This window comes from Stenella coeruleoalba (genome assembly GCF_951394435.1).
Source record: "Stenella coeruleoalba genome assembly, chromosome: 3".
In the NCBI taxonomy this organism is placed as follows: Eukaryota; Metazoa; Chordata; class Mammalia; order Artiodactyla; family Delphinidae; genus Stenella; species Stenella coeruleoalba.
Window position 1 is genome coordinate 5,766,284 of NC_137148.1, and position 22,451 is coordinate 5,788,734.

The window sequence follows — 22,451 nt, forward strand, 5'->3', positions numbered from 1 at the left end:
GAGGGCGCCGACACGAGGGACCGCAGCGTGACCGGCGGTACGCAGGACCCTGATGGACGGGAGGGGGCTTCGGGCATCTCTGTCCTTTCCCTGGAGCAGCGACGGGACCGCAGTGGGGGCTGTCAGTTCCCTACGCAGGTCTGGAAGGTCGGCCAGCGGAGGGCGAGGACCCCGCACGGGGGTGCGGAACGTCCACCGGCAGCGCCGGCCTCCCATCCCTGCGCACGCGCGGCGCGGCTAGGCGGCTGCCGGTACCCCAAGGCCAGCGCGCATGTCTCCACGCCTCAGCCTTGCGCGGCGGAGGGAGGTGGGGCTGTCGGTCGCTGCCGGGCCGAGGACTGCGCGCCGCCTCGCGGCTTCTCCGTGCCCCACCGCAGCCCAGTTTGGTCTAGAAAGGCCCACGAAACCGCCGCCGTCGCCGCCCCCCTCCAGCCCCTCCCTGTCGCGTATCCTTCCGTCGCGGTGCCCCCCGCGCCCCCCCGTTCCCCCCCGGCCCTCGCCGAGGAGAACCCCAGTACGCAGGCGTGGTAACCAAGGCGCCGGTGTCTAGTGAGGATTTGAAATCGGCAGCGCGTGCGCACTGGCGTTCCGGTCCCGGCAAGGGCGGCCGCGCTTCCTCCCCGCCAGCCCCCGCCCCGCTCCCTCCCCGCCCCTCATTGGAGCGGAGGCGGCGGCGCCCCCTCCTTCCCCCGCGCCCTGTCGCCGCTGAGAGTGTCTTTTCGCCGCCGCCGCCGCCGCTGCAGGAACGCGGAGCGAGCGGCGCAAGCGTGACCGAGGGCCGGGCGCACGGCGGCGGCCCTCCCGCGGGTCCCGGGCTGCGCGGCGCCTGGGCCCGCCCCCTCGGCCCTGCCGCCCGCCCCCTCCGATGGCCTCTCCCGCCGGCCCGAGTGGAACGCCGCCGCCGCCGCGGCCCCCGCGCCCGCCCCGCGCCGCGTGAAGGGAGCCCGACAGGCCTGAGCAGCCCGCCGCGGCCTGCCCGGGCCCCTCCAGGTCGCCGCGAGCCGGGACCCCGACGGGAGCCGCCGCCCGCGAGCCGGCCTGAGCCGCGGCGCAGGCCCGCCCGCCCGTCCGTCCGCCCGGCCGCGCGCGGCCCGTCCGTCCGTCCGTGCGCGGCGCGGCCGGGGCTCGGGGCGCGGCGGGGGCGGGGCCGGGGCGGACGGGCGCGCGGGCCCGCGGGGCGGCGCGTGGATGGATCCGCGCGTGGCCTGGATCCAGCCCGAGCAGAAGGGGCCAGCCAATGCCCTGTGGATGCAGATCTGGGAGACCTCGCAGGGCGTGGGCCGCGGCGGCTCGGGCTTCGCGTCCTACTTCTGCCTCAACTCGCCGGCACTGGACACGGCAGCCGCGGCGGGGACGGCCGGGCTGGGCGGCGGCGGCCTGGCGGGGCCCGCGCTGCCCGCCGCGTCGCCCCCGCCGCCCGCGCCTGGCCCCGCCGCGCTGCCCCCCGCACTGCTGACGGCGCTCGGGCCCGCGGCTGAGGGCGCCCGGCGCCTGCACAAGTCGCCGTCTCTGTCGTCGTCGTCGTCGTCCTCGTCCAACGCCGAGTCGGGCACGGAGAGCCCCGGCTGCTCCTCGTCGTCCTCCAGCAGCGCCTCGCTCGGTCGGGCGGGAGGAGGCCGCGGCGGCGCCTTCTTCCACTTCGCCGACGGTCCTTCGACCGGCCCCGGCGCGGCCAACGGGCACCCCGGGCCGCGCGGCCCCGCGCCCGCCGGCTCCCCGCCGCAGCACCAGTTCCACCCGGGCCGCCGGAAACGCGAGAACAAGGCCAGCACGTACGGCCTCAACTATCTGCTGTCCGGCAGCCGCGCGGCCGCGCTGAGCGGAGGAGGCGGCCCCGGGCCCCAGGCGCCGCGGCCCGGCACGCCGTGGAAGAGCCGCGCGTACAGCCCGGGTATCCAGGGGTGAGTGCGCGCGGCGCGGCGGGGTGGGGGGCGGCGCCCGCCCGTGGGGATCCCGGCCCGGCCGGGCGCGCCACCCCGCCGCGCGGCTCCCCGGGCAGCATCGCGGGAGCTCGGAGGTCCCCATCCGGGCTCCCGAGGGTGGATGTTGGAGGCCAACGTCCAACTCCCTGGGAGGTTGTTATTTCCATTTTAAACTTCTCTTAACAAACGAGTGAAATGTCCGGATTCTTGCACTAACAGTGTAGGAGAGGGACCGTTGAGTCCGATTTGTGCAGATGTTTTCCTTTTCTCCCTGGCGAAACTGGAAAGGAGGTCGCCTAACTTTCTCTCCATCTCCTCCCACCCCACCCCGACAGGTTAGGGACCTTTTGTCAAAGTGGGGTGCAGATAGGTGTGGAGTTTGTTACCTTGCAGAGAATTATAGTATTGCCAGGAATTTGAATTAAGTGGAAGGTAAACATTGGTTAAATGTTAACTTTGTTTCTCCGCGGAAATACATTTGAAAGAGGATTAGGTTTTTTGTAACGATACAATTTAACCAACAGCGAATTTAAAAATTACATTTTCGGGAGGGGGTTTCAATGTTACGGTTTAATTTTGTGCCGAAAGTGACAAATAGCATCATCTGCATTTTTTTTTAAACAAGTTAGTATCATTCAAAGAAAGTAAAAAAACGTTTGTAGCAAATACTTATTCTCTGGAAAGCGTCACTTCTGCTTCCACGTATTTCCACATCAGCCTAAAGGGGATTAGAAGTTCCTTTTAGGGTTAGTGCAATTACAGACGCAAGGACTGGTGAAAAAGAGGGTGTGTGTGTGTGTGTGTGTGTGTGTGTGCGTGCGTGCGTGTGTGTGTGTGTGTGTGTGTGTGTGTGGTGTTGGAGCAGTCCCAGGTGACGCTGCTCAGGTGTGAGTGCTACTTACCCAGCCCTTTTCTGAGCACTGGAAACAAGATATCTGTATGTAGGTTTTATGTTGGTATTTCAGGACTTAAATCATAAACTCTCCTTGTACAATCTCATGCTGACTTAAAGGGCATCTAATGATTTTCCTGGGTGTTAGGGTTGGAAAACATTAGAGGCTTAGAAATTCCTCAATTGCTTGGTATTGAAATTATCTCTTCAAGTAACTTTTTCTTTTCATAGGTCTGTTTATTCTGCTTTGAAGTGTGTTGTAAAACACTTAAGTTGATACTACTTTAGAGAGTGTATGATACACAGTAATAGCTGCGTTCTGCAACTCATTTCACCTGGTGTGGGTTGGAAGCATTACTTTCTTAAATTCCTTGCAGCATTGAGCATGCACTCAGCCCCAGGGAGGAGCCCAGACTCCTCTTCCCTCTCTTTCTACAGTTCTTACTTGTAGAACTTTCTAAGAAGAGGTGGTGGGGACACAGTTTCTTCCTTTCTTCTTTTCTTTCTTTCATTTATTTATTTTTTGGGCTGCATTGGGTCTTCATTGCTACATGTGGGCTTTCTCTAGTTGTGGCGAGCGGGGGCTACTCTTCGTTGTGGTGCGCGGGCTTCTCATTGCAGTGGCTCCTCTTGTTGTGGAGCACGGGCTCTAGGCACGTGGGCTTCAGTAGTTGCAGCACGCTGGCTCAGTAGTTGTGGCTCGCGGGCTCTAGAGCGCAGGCTCAGTAGTTGGTGGCGCACGGGCTTAGTTGCTCCGGGGCATGTGGGAGCTTCCCCGACCAGGGCTCGAACCCATGTCCCCTGCATTGGCAGGCGGATTCTTAACCACTGTGCCACCAGGGAAGTCCCGGACACAGTTTCTTGATGTATGGCGTTAAACGTAAGAGTTCTTTGGGGGACCTGTAGGTTTCCAGCCTGTCTTGTAACTGGAATTGACTCTGTGTCTTAGCACTTGGAAAACAGAAGGTGCGTGGTCTTTGCTTGTAGAGCATTTTTGGTCCCAGACCGTCTGGAGTCCCGCTTCTTCCTCTCATGAGCTGCGAGCAGTGCCAGTGTGATACCCCTGTGCAAACTCCTCAGGCTCTGGAAGCTGTTTCCTCACCCATAGTTTCTAGTACGCCTCAGTACATAGGTTGCTGTCGCTTTCCTTAATAAATGAGCCTACTACCTGCCAGGTGCTGCCCTGGGATCTGGGGATGGGGTCGGCATGGGAGACACAGCCTCAGGACCCTGACTTGGAAACCTGAGTCCGGGTTGCCCACATCTAGGGCCCATGAGCCCTGCCTGTCCAGTCTCTCTCTGCCTGTCCTCCTCACTGTCACGTGGCCTGTCGTCGTCTCTAGTGAGGTTGCTCATGAACCCCGAGGTGGTCATCACGCCTTCTTGCTCCCCTTGGACCGTTCCCGGCACGGCCAGTGGGCTTTTCTCCTCTGGCAGCAGCTTGGGTCAGGTCCCACCCCCGGGCACCTCCCTCGCCCCCCTTAGGTTAGAGGCAAAGCCTGATACCCGGCCTGCTTCCCGGGTGCTGCCACTCTGGGCCCTGCCTGGGGTCTCCACTCCCTCTCTGTCAGGGTCCCCCGCCTCCACCCCCATCAGCCTGTTAGAAGTCGGCTCCAAGTCGTGTAGGGCTGAAGAGTGGGCTCCGAAGCGGCCAGGAGTTCTGTGTTTTGGCCCACCTAAATAGGCGGGCTGTGTTGGCTGCCCTTCCTTGCCCGCCTCTATGGGTGGCCCTGGGCCTGTCCACTCTCTGCCATCCCTGCCTAGAGGAGGAGTCTGCTAGGATTGCCTGTCACTTGCCTGGAAGGGTGAATCCCCTGTGCTTGGCTCGCTGCTCTGAATCCTAGCGGACTGCCCATCTAGAAGGGCGGAGCGGAGGAAGAGTGCCCCAGAGGGAGGCGTCGTCCTTCGTGAAAAGACATTGCCACGGTCCTGCTGGGCTTCTCCAACTGACTTTTTGGTATCAAGAGATAGCTGTGTCTGGAACTTTCTTCAGGCTGCCAGCCTACCCAGAGTGATGAGGAAGGCCACCAGAAGGTCCCTCACTTGTGGCTTAGACAGGGAAAGAACTGAGATAAGAGATCGCCTAGGCCAGCCAGCAGAAAAAAATCTTGTTGATGAGATGTTGCTCAGCCCATCTAGTCTCAGGACAGCATTTCTGGAAAGACGGTGTCTGCAGTCCTCAAGAAAGGGCAAGCAGTTGCTGGTGGTGGGGGGGTGTGAGTAGCATCAGCTGAACCCCACTGGGCCTTTGCCTGGTAGCCCATGTAGCAGCTGGCACCATCCCTTCTTTATTGGGGGGGTTTCTGCCCTTGGGAACTTTGCCTGGCGGCCGCCTTGTAAGGTGGCCAACCTGTTTGCATCCTAAGAGGAAGAAAAAGCAGGTGAAAGTGCACAGGAATTAGTGCGAGAACCTTCAGAGTGGAGAAGGTCAAATTCTTGTTTTGGAGCTGCTGCTGGTTCTAGTTCTTAGTCAGTTTCCTTGGTTGAGCTCTCAGTCTTGAGACTGACCCTGAGCATGTGTCCCGGCCTCTGGCTGCCGCCACTCTCTCTGGCCCTTGTCTCCTGACCCAGCAGTATTTTGTGACTTTGCCTGGGTCAGTCTCAACAGCTTCAGAAACCTTCCCAGATCAAAGGTAAAGAGAAGCCCTGCATAAGTGAGAGTGGGAGCGTGGACCTCAGATACTCTGCCGCATCCTTCCTGGTGCCTGCAGACCCCCAGGAAGGAGATCCTGGAATGGGAGAGAACCCAGCGCCCTGGCGGATGCCTGCAGTCCGGGCCCTGCCCTGGCTTAGGTTCAGCGTTTGTCCTCTGAGCCTGCCCGCAGTGTGCAGAGTCACACGCAGCACCCTCCCTGCAGGTCCCTTGACAGTATTTCATTTTTTTAACATCTTCTGTTCCTTCAGAGAAAATTCACTTAGCCTGAAGTTTGTGAGAAGCCGACAGATGTTGTTTCAGAGGAGAGGCCAGCGTGCCCTGCTGGGCCCCGGCCTGGGTTCTTTCTAACTCCACACATGTTCTCTTTTCCCCTTTCTCCCGAGTCAGTGCCTGGAGAAGATTCAGGATCCCTCCTCTCTCCCTCTGTGCCTCCAGCCTGACGTGGCACTACCTACAGTCCAACGAATGGTCTCCCACGCCTCGTCCTTAGGGGACCAGTGGGAGGGCACAGGTGAAGGGCCAGCAGGACCCGCCATGGGCCATGGCTGTCACCACTCTTGTTGCCTTTGTCTCATTCTCATGTCTTCCTGCAGACGTCCAGGGATGCACAGGAATGGTTATTGTGAGATGGTGGCACACGTGGGCCTTGTTTTCTGAGTGATTATCCTTGGAGGCCCTGAGGGTGACGCCCTGGGCACTAGTTTGCTGCTGCACTGACCGTTCATGAAATTAGCTCCTGCTCGGACACTCCTCCCCGCGTGAAAGTTGCATCCTTGTCCCTGCCCCTCGCGCCACGGCCAGTCTCTCTGCAAAGTGAAATTGAAAAACCAGCACAAGATGGTGGCTGTGACAGTCGGGGAAAGGGATGCCTGGGTGCTGGTAAAGGAGGACAGGCAAAGCCAGCACAGCTGACGCTCGGAGGCCGGGCTGCCGAGGAGGGGGAGGAGGAGGGGGAGGGGGAGGGGCGGGACGGAGCTCTGGAAGTGGAGGGTCAGGATATGAGGAGTCCTCTGAAAAGTGGGCCCTTGAATGATCTTGTAAAGAATGGCCTCCCGACTGCTCCTGCTGTGGAGGTCAGGGTGGGATAAAGCGGACGTCCTGCTGCTGTGAGCTCTGGATGGAAAAGCAGTGCCAAGGCAGTGCCATTGTGGCCTCTTAGATGTGACACGTGGTTGTGACTTGATTGCTCCTAAACGTATTTTTAAGTGTTTTAAAGTAAACAAGTTTTTCAGAGTTTAAGATCTGTTTTTCAAAGTAAAGTCTCAGACCTTCTTTTGGTCGCTGTTTAATATGAAATTTTGGCCCCCATTTTAAATGGATTCATGTAAATAGAAGGAGAGATAACAGTCATCCTTGGAAAATAAGGATTTGTGCGCCACGGTTAGGTCATTATGGTTTAAGATTTGGGTTTTGGGTTGTGAAGTAGAAGAGGGTTGTAGTAAACAAACAAAAACCTGTGATGTTCAGATTCAGAAACCTGATTTTGATGGTACAGCCAGAAGGCAGGGTCACCGGGGAGGGGTGACTGGATCTCTCACTGGAGTCACAGGAGGTTGTCATAAGCCACGGCGTCACCTGGAGATTGCCACTGGCCAGCACAGCTGTGCAGAGGCCTGCCTAGAAGACTCTGGTCAGCTTGTCAGGGATTTCTCCTCTCAGAAGGCTGCTGAGTGGGCGTGGCACCCGAGGAAGGGTAGGTGGGTGGTCTCGGTAGTCGAGACAGGTGCCCCAGACATCTGCCCCCAGTACGAACGAGCCTCCCAGTGAGGTGCTCACAGGTGCCTCTCCCCAGTGACTTGGGATTTGCACTAAAAAGGAAATATCTTATGCTAGGATTTCCATGCTGCACTGATTTGCTGCTGCTGTGTAACAAATGTCCACAGGCTCAGTGGCTTTACAGCAGCACTCATTGATGTCTCACAGGTTCTGTGGGTCAGAGGCTGGCGCTGGGGGCTGGGTTCTCTGCGCAGGCACCCCGCTGGCTGAAGTCTCGGGGCTGCCCACTGTGTTCTCTGCCGGGGCTCAGGGTCCTCCTGTGAGCTCACTCCTGTCATTGGCATGATTCCATTCCTTGCAGTTACAGGACTGAGGCCCCTGATTTCTTGCTGGATGCCCGCTGGGGCCTCTCTCAGCTCCTTTAAGCCACCTGCATCCTTTGGCTCGAGGCCCTTCCATCTTCAAACCCACCTCAGGGCTTTGAATCTCTAGATGGCGCTGCCAGCTGAAGGAAGCCTTCTGCATTAAGGACTCATGGAGTTGGGTCAGGTCCACCCAAGTGACTGTCTGTGTTTAGGGCACGTAGTCATACAGCATAATCACAGGAGCAGTGACAATTTCATCACGGCCGCAGGTGCTGGGGGTCAGGGTACAGAATCTTCTGGGGGCTGCCTGCTGCGCGTGCAGGTGTTCTCTCATACGTAGACTTCTATGCTGTGGGAACACAGGTTGTGTTTTTCTCTTCCAACACTTCTCTCCTTTGACTGGACTCCAGCCCATCACGATGACTCTTGCAGATTGTCTGTCCTCTGGCTTGGTTGTCACCCCTGAACTCAGGGACAGCCAGAGTGATCATAGCTGCGAGTGCCTTTCTGTGCCTTTCTCACGTGGACTGTTCTTAAAATATGTCATCTGAGAAGAGGTTATGTGAAAGCCATGGGGATGAACATACGGAAATTACAGTGATTGAAAAGTCCCGTTTGTGAGGTATCCTGCACTGGTCAGCTTAGGAAAGGTGCCGTTCCTGTGCTGGGGGAGGAAGGTCGGTGACTCACCCAAGTCGCCTCCGTAGTCAGTACATGGATCCCCACAGTCCATCCTTGCTTTGCAGAAGACTCTGCAGCGCAGGTTAGTGGGAGTGGTGTCCTGCCCAGAAGCCCCACCTCAGAGCTCTGTCCCTTTCTGTGGAGTCACCACTACTCTTAAAAACTGACCCCTGCTCTGCTGGGTCTCTTCGGGGGAGGATGGGCTGCGGCCTAGCCTGCATTCCCAGTGCCAAGCATGCACCAAGCCGCTGCTGAGTAAGTGTCTGGTGAGTGAGTGAATGAAAGAAGGAAAGGAAGAGAGAAGGACGCTGGCAGCTTAGAGGGGCAAGTGAGGTGCGGCCAGTCTGCAGAGTTTAAATAAACCAAATGCTAAAAATAACTTTTGCTGTTTGTCTTAGAATTTCTGCAGACTTGATTGCCAACTCTGAAGTTATTTAAATGCAGAATGAAGTGAAATCTCTTGCAGTGTATCTGCCTGCCTTCCTGAAGAGTGCGGTTAAATCAGTTTTATGCCTTGTGACAGAACGTGAAAACAAAACATTCAACAAAAATTCTATTCTCCGTTAGAAGGGCATCTCCATTTAGTTCCAACTGGTCTTTTTCTTACTATAAAATTAATACCTGACATGAAAAGTTAGAAAACTTGGTACCTGGTGAGCGTCCTGTCACCTGTTCGCACGCACGTGGCCTGGGCTTCCAAGGCCTGTGTTCCCTTTGCTGGTGGGAGCGGACGGAGGCTGGGCCCCGCCCTGGCCAGCGAGGCTCGGCTCTGAAGTTTGTCCTTCTCTGCACCGACAGGGTGGACTTGACTGAGGGCTCTGAGGTTCCCCCTGGTGGGGAGTGGCTTTGATGATCAGCACCGTGCCTTTTTATTGTGGGTTTGTGCTCTTTTTTAGTTCCCAAATCAGCTGCTCCGAACAATCATTTAAGCTCTCTGTGGTTTGAGATCAGAGTTAATTTCCTGAGTGATAACATGTGGATGTAGGTAGTTTATATCTTTTCATGTTTGAAAGAGATTTCAGGTGATCTTAACGTTTCTGGAATCCTGGGAATCTGAAGGAATGGCTAGAATGCTAGTAGTTAAAGGGAAATGAAAAATCGAACTACTTGTGCGTTTGTTTTTCTTCCATCCCTTTAGCATCGGGAAGCATGTGCGAGGCCTTGAGCTTGCCGGCTAGCCTGCATCTCGGGTAGCCTGGCTCCTGGGTCTGGACATGGCTGTCTTCATCGAGGGTTCTCACTTCTGAGCCTCAGCGTCCCACCCGTGGAGCAGGGCCTGCCCCATTGCCCTTGCAGGGCTTATTAGAGAAAGGAGACGTGGGCTCGCTGTGTGAGTGGTCACGTGGGGGAACTAGGAGGGCTGCGCCTTTCCTTTTCTCCTCTCTTCTCTAAAGAAATGGAAACCAAACTTCTTGTTGCCAACCGGATACGGAGAACTTTCCCTCTCAGGCCAAAACTTTTCTCTTGGAGAGACTGCTGAAGACTTGCAGTTGGTGTCCTCAGGGCAGGCAGCGGGCACAGCTGGAGACAGACCCACCTGATGCGTGGAAATGCTTTCTCCTTTTGAGCCAAGGCAAACTTTTCTATTTTTAAAAATCTAAACAATGCCTGAGTCGTGTGTCCTCTAGATTTTTAAGGAAGAATCTTGTCTTCCCAGAGCTTTCAGGGTTTTCCTGATGTATTTATCAGGTGTGTGTGTGCTGCGCTGTGTAACTTGCTTAGCGTTGTTTGGGGTTTTGGTCTTGTCCTCTGCAGCGTGGAAGGAGTGGATGTTATCCTATTTCTCTGAGCTCTTTGCAGCTTTTAGCACGTGCTCTGTGTATAGTGCAGGAAGCAAGAGCGAGGGCCTGGGAAGGTCAGAACTAGAACAGCACCATCTGTGGAACATTCTGTGAGGATGGGGGGGGCTCTAGTTCTGTGCTGCCCAGTATAGTAGTCGCTGGCCACGTGTGACCACTGAGCACTTGAAATGGGACTGATGGGACTGAGGAACTGGAGTTTAATTGTTTTTAATTTTAGTTGAAATTTAAATGGTCTTATGTTTGGACAGCACCGAACTGCAGTAACTTTAGATTCCTTACTTGACTCAGGAACTGCTGCCTGAATAAATCCAAACTCCAACAGCAGTGAAAGCTGCGCTACTCAGCGAGTCGCCGCTGCAAAGCTCCAGGAATTGTTTCTGCGTTTCTAGTGTAGATCCTTCTCAGAGGGCTGCTGTTTCAGTGACACATGAAGTATAAGATGGGTTCCTACGGCTTGGGGTGTCTGGTCCAGCAGGCAGGTGGTGGTTCTCTGCACCTGTGCACACGGGCTAATGACATAATCCAGCCTCTTCCCACCGGGCAGTGTCCTTGGGCAGCAGCAGCAGAGCACAGGGACTCCAGCATGGGGTCGGCCCTCTGCACGAGGTTCCTCCCTGAGTTCTCAGAGCAGGCCCATGAAACGGGTAGTTTTTCTCTTGCTTTGGAGACAGAAAAGCAAAGCCTAGACAGGCTAATGTGATCTGGCCAAAGGTGCTGCATGTGGAAATGTCAGTCTAGCTCTGACATTGGGGAGCTGCAAATAGTTCTTAAATGAAGAGCTTAAACGAAGTTCCTGAAACGAAGGAGCCGCCCCCAAGACGCGGGAATGGAAACTAGCAGCTTGCTCTGCAGACCTGGCTTTCGTGTGTCTGCTGAGGGCCATTTGCTTTTCTGCCTTCCTAGAGAGAGCAGACGGGGGGAGGGGGCCCAGGTCCTCCCATAAGGACTTTGCCAGTCAGGTGACCAATGACAGAGATGCGGGAGATGGGTGGGGGAGCGCTGGGGAACCAGAAGCCCATCCTGGTGCTGTAGTACAAGGAGTTCCTGCTTCCCCCAGACGTCCGAAGCTGCCTGGGGGCAGTCGTGGTGGAGGCAGCAGGGCTCCTGCCATCTGGGTTATTCTTAGAAGTTACACTTTATGAAAAACGAAGCATCCGATGAATCGTTGGCTTGTGTTTTTCTGGAAGACAGTGGAAAGGCCGAGAAAAAGGACTGGCGAGCGTTTGCCGACTTCCTCCTTGGTGTCAGGCGCTGCCTTCGCTGCAGATCCTGCTTTCTTCCAATTCCCCCGGACAGTAACTCGTTTTAAGTCTTGGTAGATGAAGAAGCATCTCGCCCAGGGTGCTACTAGAAGGTAAAAGAACGGGCGCCTCAGCGCAGGCCTGCTTGACAAGAAAGCCCCTGTGTTCACTGGTGCCTCCCAGGAAGGGGTTGGTGCCCCCAGAGAAAAGAGCCAGAAGCAGGAACTTGGTGAACTGGCAGGGGCGCGGGGGGCTTAGCGCCACGCAGTAAGGAGGATTTTGGTTACTGGCGTCTTTTCTAAACGTAAGCAAACGGATCAAAAAATTGAAGTATAACTCTGAAATGACTGAAATAGAAAAGAGGCTTGTGAAATGCAAAGAAATTCTGAAGTGTTGTTAGAAATTATCTCCTGTAAAAACGTGGGTGAGGAATCTGTCTAAAGAGTCGGTGCCTCTCTCGAAGACTGCCTCACAAGAGACAGACGAACAAAACCTAAGTACAATATGATGGATAGAAATAAGAGTATAGAACTGAGACCAAATTCCAAAGAATGGGGACCTGTGAGAATTGTCATAGGCTAAGGCCTGGAATGAAGGGAAGCTTGCAAAATTGGTAAGAGTAAAAAGGGCCTCTTGGGATCAGAGTAAGCCCCTAGGAAGTAAGTAAAAAGCTGGGCTGGGAAGACGGCTCAGTGTTCCGGAGCCTTCCGTAGCAGCTGGATGCTTCACCTTTTCCTCTGCTCCCATCAGGTGAATGGTCCTCAGTACTTGTCATGGTGTTAATCGTCGCTGGCCCTACTGAGCCCTCGCCCTTCCCAGGAGAGGGAGGGGCTCTTGTCTCCTTACTGTGTAGCAGGGGGTGGTGTGGGAGAGGGTGTGAGGCTCACACTGCCCATAGGTGCAGAGCTGGCACGGGAGCACAGGCAGTCTGATGCCACAGCCCGTCTTCTTAACTGCTGGACCCTCGGAGCAAAGAGGGGATTGTCCAAAGAGGAATAACAATAGGAAGAAAACACTTGCTTACGTTGAGTTCCAGTGTCTAGGTCAAGAGAAATGACTACTGGCTTCTCAGGAGGGGTAGCACACGACATCATGAAGCTCCGCCCCATCCCTGTACATCTCTCGGGCACCCCGCAGATGGACCCAAGAGGAATCTGAGTAGCTTCCTGCAGAGCCAGCAGCAGGCCCTGGTCTATCACCCTGCGGCTCTCCAGTGGCTCCTTTATGAACCGGTGACAGCACGGCTCTGCGTGACACCGTGCCTCTATGGTTCTGTTTGCTCGTTGCTTTAAAATGAGAGACTGATTTGGACTGTGCTTTATGCTGATTTTTAAATAATGATATTGTTTTTATAAAACAGATTTATGTGTATTTTTCGGTAAAAAGCAGAAAGCTTTAAAAATCACTCAACCCCACCACCCAGAAATAACCATGGACCCATTAGGTGACTGCCATTGTAGGCATCTCTCTAAGCCCTGTATGGACAGACACATGCATTGATCAACAGAAATACTTCTATTACAATTTATGTTCTCCTTAAATACAATTTACTAAACTATTAATTTTGCTTGAAAGCGAAAGTAATGTTCAACTTCAAAAAGAAATAATAGTTTCTAAGAGATGTTGCTGAGACTAAGAATATAAAGAAGATTAAAAACCTTATGTGGCTAAGTGCAAAGAAAAGTTAAAGTTTTAATGAAATCACTTCAGTTTGTCTGCTGCCATGTAGGTTAGCGATGTTAGCCCTTGCTATGGACTGAGTTGTCTCCACTCAGATCGTAGGTTGAAGCCACAATGTGGTGGCATTAGGAGGTGCGGCCTTTGGGAGGTGATGGGTTTAGGTGAGGTCATGGGTGGGGCCTCATCATGGGATTAGTGCCCTTATGAGAAAGACCAGAGAGTTCACTCGTTCCCTCTCCACCATGTGAGGGCACATTGAGAAGTCGGCAGTCTGCGAGCCAGGAAGAGGGCCCTCCGCATAACCCGGCCTTGCTGGCACCTGGATCTTGAACTTCCAGCTTCCAGAACTGTGAGACTTAAATGTCTGTTGTTTCAGGCGCCCAGTCTGTGGTATCCCTTTGCAGCAGCCCAAGCAGACTAAGACAACCCTTTATGTAGCCGCCCAGCTCCTGATTTGCATTATGTTGTTTGTCTGCCACCATGAGTTAGGCATTTGTATTTTGTTCTGCAATTATGATCACTACCATTTGTTGAGCTCTTACTGAGTGCTAGACCCCATTCTAAATACTTTGTCTGTATTCATTAAATCCTCCTGACAGTGCCACGTGAGGGGGCACCATCAGCATCCTCATGTTTCACATGAGGAGACTGAAGCCCAGAGCAGCTGAGGGTCCCTCAGGGTTTCGTAGCGGATCCTGCCATCCTGCCTTGGCCCTGAACACTACAGTTTGCAGTTGATTAGTCTGGGTTCTGTCTTTGCGTAGACTTCATGCTGTGTGCCAGGCTCTCACCGGGACGCCGGCAGCTTTCCACGTTCTGATGGACATCTTCGGCAGGGCTCCAAGGGCCGTACTGCCTGGCCCCCCTGCGGGATGGGCTCTGTGCACAGCCCTTCACTCCACTCTGACCGGCCCGGCCTGGTAGCCCTCAGCCCGCTCCACGGGTCCATGCGGCCCTGCTGCGTTCCGTCTGTGCTGCGTGCTGGGAGTCGAGTTTGTACAGGAGAGCTCATGTGCTCCGCGTTCCCCGAAGCCTGCTGGGTGCCTGGAGAACAGGGTCCCCGCTTCACGACCTTGGCATGCTCCCCGATGTCTCTGGCTGCGAATGTTGTCAGAGATCTGGGGCGGGACTGATCCCGCTTCAGGGAGGTGGTTTCTTCTGGATGCCTGCCTGGCCGCGCCTTCCTCTTGTGCTCACCTGGTCCTTTCCGCAGCGTTGGCCCTGCATCAGCCCTTCCTGGACCGCAACTGCCCTTCCACCCGCAGGCCGGGCTCTGCCTTGACCTCAGGGGCTGGTCCCCTGTCGGGCCTTCGGCGCGGCCCTGGTTTCATCTTCCACCTTTTCCACGTGGACGGCTTGACTCTCTTTTCCTCTCTGTCCGTCTTCCTTAAACGGGCCCTTCTCAGGTGTTGGCACAGTGGCTTTGCTGTCCTCTCCTGCAGCTCCTTGCCCCCTTTTCACCCTGTGTTTACGACCACGGTCTCACTGAGGTTTTCTGTAGCACGAAGCGTGGGAGTGGGTTTTCCTGATCCCGGCTGGCGTCTGCTCCCACACTGGGGTCCTTGTTCTCATGATGTCCTGGGCCCCTTTCTCTTCCTCTTTGTTTGCTGTGCCACGTTCATGGGTTGCCATCTCTGCTGATGCGACCTGAGGGTGTTCTGAGCCCTCCGACATCCCCTAGAACTTTCCCTCTCAGGTCAGGCTGCAGGTTTGAGGGGCTGCTGTGTCTTTGGCCGACCTTCTGGGACCCGTCGGCCCCCATGTGGAGAGTCGAGTCTTGGGGCGAGTCCGTGGGCCACCTTGTTGGGGGCCTGAAGTCTGTTCTCTGAATTAGTTCAGCCTCTTAGGGCCCAGCTCATCTGGCCCGGTCCTTTCATGGCCTCGGGGTCCTCAGAAGCCTGGTGTCGTGTGCTCTGAAGTCAGCCCGGGGAACAGAAGACCCTCGCTGCTGGGTCTTCTGCAGCCTTCGCTCAGGCTTCCCCTGTCCTCTAGGCCCTGCTGACTTCCTCTCAGGGCCTCCAGGTTCGTCCCCTGATCTTTGCACATCTGGCTGCCTCTTGCCCTTCTGTCTTGGCTCCAGTATCAGCTCTTTGGGAGGCCGTCCCTGACCATACGATTTAAAGTAGCCATAAAGACAGCCGTGGCCACCATTTGGAATCTCGGCGTAGTGTGCTTATACTTGGGGTTGATCTTGGTTATTTACTTTGCCCCCTTCTCCGTGCCTCTAACCCAGCTCAGCAAGCATGGGGGACTTACTGATTCTGTCTTGCTCACTCTATAGCCTGTGTCAGAGCACCACCTGGTCCATCGTGGGTTGGCGGTAAATAACTGTGCAGTGATGACTTGCGTCTGCTTTCTGTACTTCAATATTGACTTAAACCTTTGGATCCGTTAAGTTCTTTGCTTTGCCCTCCCTTCCTCCCTGCCTTTCTATTTTTGCTAGTTTTCCAGTGCTGTTGTGTTGTCCTTTTTCTTAACATTTTTTTCTGGTCATCATGGTGGGGTCTTGGGAGGTTGATGTGTGCTCTTCCTGCCATCTTGAGCCAGAACCCTGGAGCCTGGCCTGTCTCCTGAGACTTGAAGAGGTAGACACGCCTAGTTCATGCTGAGCAGAATTGGTACAAATGATTTACGGCCTCCTTTACACTGGATGGAGACATTCCTGCTGATTGAGTGAAAAGTAAACATTTGATAATTAAAAGTTATGTTTTTATTTTTCTAATACTGTAGATCAAGCTTTGATATATATGCAAATATTGGATACAGGGACGTTAAGTAGCTTTAATTATAGCAGACGCTCAGATATGCTGACACTCGGGTGTGTGGAGAGACCTGGCTTTCGTGTGGCCATGCGCACTGGCACCTGGCGATGACGAGCGCCCACTCTGGTCACATCTGCAGGCCGCACGGGACTGGACACAGGCTTAACGAGTGCTTTGCCACTCTTGGTGACGTGGAAGGTGATTGGCATGCCCTCCGTCAGGTGCGTTACACACATGGGCTCTCCTGTCCTGAGGGTCATTGGGATGACTTATCCCGCCAGGACAGTGTCTTGGGGAGAGGCTGCACACGTCTCGCATCACCTGGCATCACCGTCTAGCGTCATCTAGCATCACCACCGAGGGGTCAGGGCCAGGGAGGGAGCAGCTAGCGCCGTGGAAGTGGAGCTGAGGCCCCAGAAGTCTGCAGGAGGCAGTTGGGAGGGGCAGTCGATGGGGTGTGGAGCTCCGGGGCGCACTCTGAGCAGCGTGAGCACAGACACACTGTAGAGGTTTGTGCCAGGAAGTCTCACACCAGACGTGAGGCTCAGGCTGGTTGTCCAGCCTCTGAGCATCTGTAAGACGGGAGGTGGTGGTGGTTCTCAGGATCATCCTCGTGAAGCGTGTCGTACGCTGACTGGACAGAGCAGGCAGGTGGTACGTGTCAGTTACTTATCATCATCATAAGAATACTGGTAGGATAGTACCACTAATGAATTTTAAGTTTCTAAGTCTGAATATAGCCTCAGAATCCTACTCAACACAGCTGTCTGACAGCAGTGCCGTCAATGGGCGCTGGGACAGTGGGGAAGCCCGTTAGCTGTCCCTGGTGTGGTGTGGCCAGAGAGGGTTGGGGTACTTGAGAGAACACCCCCTTCCTCACAGGTCTCTGGGTTCAGTCATCTACATCTGCAGGGGTTTTTCTGGGATTGTAGGCTAGCTTTTTCAGGAGCCCTGTCTTTTGAGGGGGGGCGTGTATGCTAAACCAGTGACTTGGGGTGGCACTAGGACCAGAACTTTAGGGGTGAAGGGGCCTTTAGCCTTGCTGGACCTTGGAGCTGAGCAGAGTCACACGAGTAGTTCCTTGGCCCCCAGGGTGCCGGGCATGGGCCGAGCCAAAGGGAAAGCCCACGCGGGTTTGGCCTTAATGTAAAGGCCAAAGACAGCCAGTCTCAAAGAAGACTTAAGCACAGCGATGTCTGCCCTTTGATCTTTGGAGTAAAGTCAGTGTCAGTAAAGCTGACGTGATGACACTTTTTCTTGGCTGTGATTATAAAAGCACTAAAGTACTTACTGAAGAAACTTGGAAAATACAGAAAGGAAACTACCCATAATTTTCCTGTTGTTAACACTTTTCTGTTCTTAACAAAGCATATGTCTCTCTTACTTTTAATGCTACTTTAAATGTGTCTTTTTTTTTTTTTTTTTTTTTTTACGGTACCCGGGCCTCTCACTGTTGCGGCCTCTCCCACTGCAGAGCACAGGCTCCGGACGCGCAGGCTCAGCGGCCATGGCTCACGGGCCCAGCCGCTCCGCGGCATGTGGGATCTTCCCGGACCGGGGCACGAACCCGCACCCCCTGCCTCGGCAGGCGGACTCTCAACCACTGCGCCACCAGGGAAGCCCTAAATGTATCATTTTTGTATGTTTGTTTAAATTCTAACTCTAGATAAGTGATTCCTCCTGTCTTAAAAAGCTCTTTTAGGGCTTCCATGGTGGCGCAGTGGTTGAGAGGCCGCCTGCCGATGCGGGGCACACGGGTTCGTGCCCCGGTCCGGGAAGATCCCACATGCCGCGGAGCGGCTGGGCCCGTGAGCCATGGCCGCTGAGCCTGCGCGTCCGGAGCCTGTGCTCTGCAGTGGGAGAGGCCGCAACAGTGAGAGGCCCACAAAAAAAAAAAAAAAAAAAACTCTTTTAAACAATTTTTAAAGATGGAATTGATGTATATTATTTCCTAAATAACTAGGGAGAGATGTTTACAACTTTTCACTTTTTGCAGACAGCCCGTAGTGCATATGTCTGCATGCTTCTGTATGTTGGGCCACTTCCTGAGTGTGGCTTCACAGCCCTGTGGCTGAACGTCAAGATCGAGAGCTGCACAGCTCTGGGTTTGAGTCCTGGTCGTGGAATCTTGGGCCATTTACCATCTGTCTAATGAATAGTTTTCTTAAAATCTGTAAAATCTTAAAATCTGTAAAATGGAGAAAATATTGAATAATACTTGCCTCAAGGACTATTTGGGAGACTAACGAAAATGCTGGTAATATGGATGGTGTTGTTAGTATCTCAGGGTAGTCATCTTCTCAGGCTCTCACACATACTGCTTCCCAAAAGATTATCTGGCTCACCTTCACGAGGGTAAGCGTCTCTGGAAATTAGGACAGAGGATATAGCTGTTTTCATCTCAAAAATGATCCAGGTACTGGAGCTAGCGAGCAAGGCCGGGCCATCCTGCTTTCAGACTTGGCGGTTCCCTCTGAGCACCGTGGCCTGCAGGGATCTGTGCTGTGGCTGTCCGGCGAGGCTGCGTGGCCGGTGGCCTGAAGCAGTGCACGGGGCCCAGCCAGGTGCCTTCTTGGCACCCCTGTGTCCCAGCGGCCCTCCCGGCCGTGAGCTCCTCCAGATTGGGGGTCCTGGAGTGCACTGTGGGTTCCGTAGGACACCAGTGTTGGGGGCTGAGGCCCACTGGTCGTTCTTGCCCATGATGGGTTGAGGACGTACCGCGTGGGTGGGGTGCTTCCCTCTAGGTTGCTCCAGCTGTCCCGGCTCTTTTGTGGGTCTGAGCCCTTTCTTTCCTGGGCTGGCCGTGGCCTGGGCCGGGTGCAGTAGTGCCCCCAGCCCGGCTGCCGCTGCCACCTCTTGTCTGTCACTCAGCTCTCAGGCCCGCCCTGTGCAGCAGCTTCTCTGAGGGCCTCCCTGTCCCGTTAACATTTTAGAGTCTCTTTAGAGGCGCTCTCCCTCTAGAGAAGGAGCTGTGCACAGGTGGGGCGCTGCAGGAGCGGAGAGAAGCTGAGGTGCAGACCCCGCGGGCAGGCTGATGGGGCCGCTGGAAGGAACGCTCTGGAAACACACAGGCTTTCTGCTTTGCAGTTTCAGTCAGCTTCCTCACACTTTTGAGCTTAGATTATAAACAACCTTTGAAGGTCTGATTCAAGACTTTCTAAATAGTGGTACAGACATTAATTGGCCTGTAACATAATTAAAAATAAATAAAATGATTTATAATTAGCTCATTAACTGTGTCAGGAAATGGGAGTTTTAAAAAGGATCATCTGGGCTTTCCTGGTGGCGCAGTGGTTGAGAGTCTGCCTGCCGATGCAGGGGATGCGGGTTCGTGCCCCGGTCCAGGAAGATCCCACATGCCGCGGAGCGGCTGGGCCCGTGAGCCATGGCCGCTGAGCCTGCGTGTCCGGAGCCTGTGCTCTGCAACGGGAGAGGCCACAACAGTGAGAGGCCTGCGTACCGCAAAAAAAAAAAAAAAAAAAAAAAGGATCGTCCATCCCCAAAATAGAAGTGATTCAGTCACTCGCTGCAGGTCTCACTGGTCGCTGCCCAGCAGAGCCCTTCTTTGCAGCTGGTGGAGAGGCAGCTGCTAACTCGGGCCGCCTGGGCCCCCGGGGCGCTCGGACTCCGCTGTCTTAGTGTAAGTGCATCCATGTGGGCTTGAAAATCTACCGTAAAACTCCAGTAGTTATAACTCCAAATACTTTCCCCAAGCCGTTGCTTTTGGCAAAAATGCAGACAGTGAGCACTGTGGAGCTGAGGGGAGGGAGCTCCAGCTTCTGAGAAACCGCTGGCTTTTCAAGGCTTTTGAGGGTTTTAAGAAGACTTGGAAGGAGTGGGAGAGGGAGAGAATAAATTAACAGTTGAAGTGAGTTTCTAGTGTTTTCTGTGGCATTTTACATTGTAATCAAAAACCCTGGTTTTCCACAAGCACTTGGAGTTGAGCAGGTTCCTGGAGGGTGTGGAGGGGAGGCGTGACTCAGGGCAGCAGTAGGGCGGGGCCCTGGGGACGGTGGGCTGGGAGAGTTGGATGAGTTAATACTTGAGAGCACAGCTCTTACCTACAGGACTGGGTGCTGACACGTCTCGTAACCACGTTGGAGGAGGTTGCGTTCATTCATCTGGCTCTTCTGTTCTTTAAAGCAGTGAATGAAATCTGACCTCTGACCGTGGCTTTCCTTAGAAAAAGCTGTGGGGATTTCAGATCTAGGGGAACAGGCAAGCCTCTGTGCTTCCCCCTTGCAGACCCGCGTCAGTAACTGCTTGGCCTGTTAGCTTTGCCCCTTTTCTGTCCACACTGTTTTATTTTAAATGTACTTCACTGTCCTCGCTTCTGGTCCCTTGTGTCATCGTGTCTCTTTCCTGCTGTAGTGCATCTGCCTGTCCTCCTTGTTTGCGTACAGAGACGTCACCGTGGAACAACCTGCAGGTGGCGCTGGGCTGGGAATGGGAGAGGGAGCAGCTGTGCCTGGGGCTGGACACCGAGACTCCCAGGCCAGGAGGCAGGGAAAAGCCGGCAGTGGGTAACCCCTGCAGAACCAGCCAGCCTTCCCGGCTTCCGTTCAGATTTAGACAGTCAGGGACCTTGCAACCCTGCCATCCCAGCTTCTGAAATCGAATATCATCCTCCTGAAATGGGTCATCTCTTTTCATGAATAGCTTTATTAGCTATGAAAGTAGATAGTTTGGTTCTCTAACTTAACAATCCATCGTTTGCTCTTTAAAAAAGCTCATTGAGTTGGATTTCATAAATGTTCACAGCAACCGTATACCAGCTGCTGAGATAGATACGGAAACATTGCTGATCTTGATAAGTTGGGACCAAAAGCAAAAATTAATTTGGGACACGTACTAAAAATTGAAAAGTCAGTCATTACCTTTTGAATGGGTTTGGCCTCTTACCAGAGAGCAATTGTAAATGAGAAATGTCTTTTTTCATTTTCAGTGAACTTTATTTTCTAGTATCTAGATTAAAAGCATGCTTGGTAATAATGTTCAGAAGTTTGTTTTCCAGTAGTTTCATGATGAAAACTAAAATGCACTGAAAACTCTGGTCTCACCATTTTCATCTTTCTTAAAATAGCCAGGAAGTGAATCAGTTCAGGGCTTGCTCCACTGCGTTGTATCAATTTGAGATTCTTCCAGATTGACTCGCAGAGTTGCGTGTGGTCTGTATGGGCCAGTAGCCAAGGCTAGAGTGTCTCAGAATCCACTGCTCGGAGACAAGGCATCGGGCGCGCGGCGCTTTCCTGCCTCCGCTGCCCGCAGGGTTCCTTTTGCACACAGACAGCAGACCTTTCCCACCGTGCCCCACCTGATGAGACCACTTAAGAGGCTCAAGCCACCACCACACAAAGCCATCCAGAGCGCCGCTCCTTGCCGGCCTTATCCCTTCAGGGCCCACGGTGGCGTGGGCACTCGGGTCCTCAGCTTAGGATGAGGGCTGCGTTGTGCGGAGGTTTCCAGAGTTCGCTCTCGGCCTCGTGGCTGCAAAGTGGCCGCACGGGCCTCACATGCCAGTGGGTCCTCTCTGTTGCTCTTGCTGCCCTCTCCCCACAAGATGCCTTGTGGTCAGCTTCTGATTCCCATATTTCTTTAGATTTGAGGTGCTATTACTTGCAAAAACCCAGCCCATTCGAAGTTGGCTTTTTCTTACAGGGCAGAAATATGGGGTTGGCCAAAAAGTTCGTTCGGTATTAAGTAAGAGACGCCTTTTTCATTTTCACCAAGAACTTTATTGAACAACATATTCATTAACCGAGCGAACTTTGTGGCCAGCCACATATAAACTTCATCTAGACAACTTCCTGCACATCAGCCAACCTAAAGAGATGCACTGTTATGAAATGTACCATGAAGAAAGAAAAATATTTAGTTGTGCATTGATTTGATGCTCAGCCATTGATTGAAAGATGTATCCCAATTTTAGACATGTTGAAATGTTAAGGAAAAAAGAGTACATTTTCGTGATGATGAAAGAATAGCCTTGCTCAATTCCACAATTACATCAGTTACTTTGGAAAATGCTCTAATCAGGCACCATTGTTACAAACATCTTGTCGGGCTCTTAAATCCTAGTTTCGTAAATGGAGCAGTGAGTATGTGTTTAAATTATATCAAGAACTATAATGCTTGCTTTTGACAGACATGGCTCTTATTTGTCCACATTTAGCCCTAAGATTCTAAAACGTTTACTTAGAGAACCTTTGAGAGCCCCAGGACCAGGGTGTGTTTTTATCCCTTGTCTCCCGTTGGAAGGTGTGTGGGCACGGTGCACTCTCCCCAGGCCCCCAGGCGAGGCCTGTGCCCCCTGGGGAAGCCGCCCCTCATTCCTGGACGGTGGCATCTCACGGGATGGAAGGAGTGAGGGTTGCAGAGACGACGTGCGTTGAGCGTAGCGTTGCTTGGCCATCGGGGTGGAGACGAGGGAGCGGCGGCCAGGACTGCAGCCACGAGCCCCACGTGCTGTTGGGACTGAATTAAGTGAAGCTACAACCTGAGGCCCTCAGTCGCAGCAGCCACGCCTCAGGTGCCCGGTAGCCGCTTGCAGAACGTTGTGTTGTCACAGGAGTCCTGTCCGCAGCCTGTGCCTCCCCACTCCGCATGGATTTTAGGGCCTGGCAGAGGTGTCGGCACCAGGTACACTGAGGGGCTTGGAAGCCTCGCTGCTGTTTAGGGGCGGGATGGGAAGAATGGCGTCAGGGCTTAGAAGCCTGACCGACTTGATGTTCTTT

The 22,451-nt window shown here is 54.0% G+C and overlaps 1 protein-coding gene across 2 annotated transcripts in view; it reads left to right on the plus strand.

Annotated features, from left to right (window-relative positions):
- The first annotated feature begins 739 nt into the window (after positions 1 to 739).
- Positions 740 to 22,451, plus strand: part of TENT4A (terminal nucleotidyltransferase 4A) — a 45,341-nt gene continuing 23,629 nt past the window's right edge. For both annotated transcript variants that reach the window (XM_079917198.1, XM_079917199.1), the window contains exon 1: positions 740 to 1,901. In XM_079917198.1, coding sequence (XP_079773324.1) covers positions 1,189 to 1,901 — 713 coding nt within the window. In that variant the 5' untranslated portion in view covers positions 740 to 1,188. The remainder of the gene's footprint in view (positions 1,902 to 22,451) is intronic.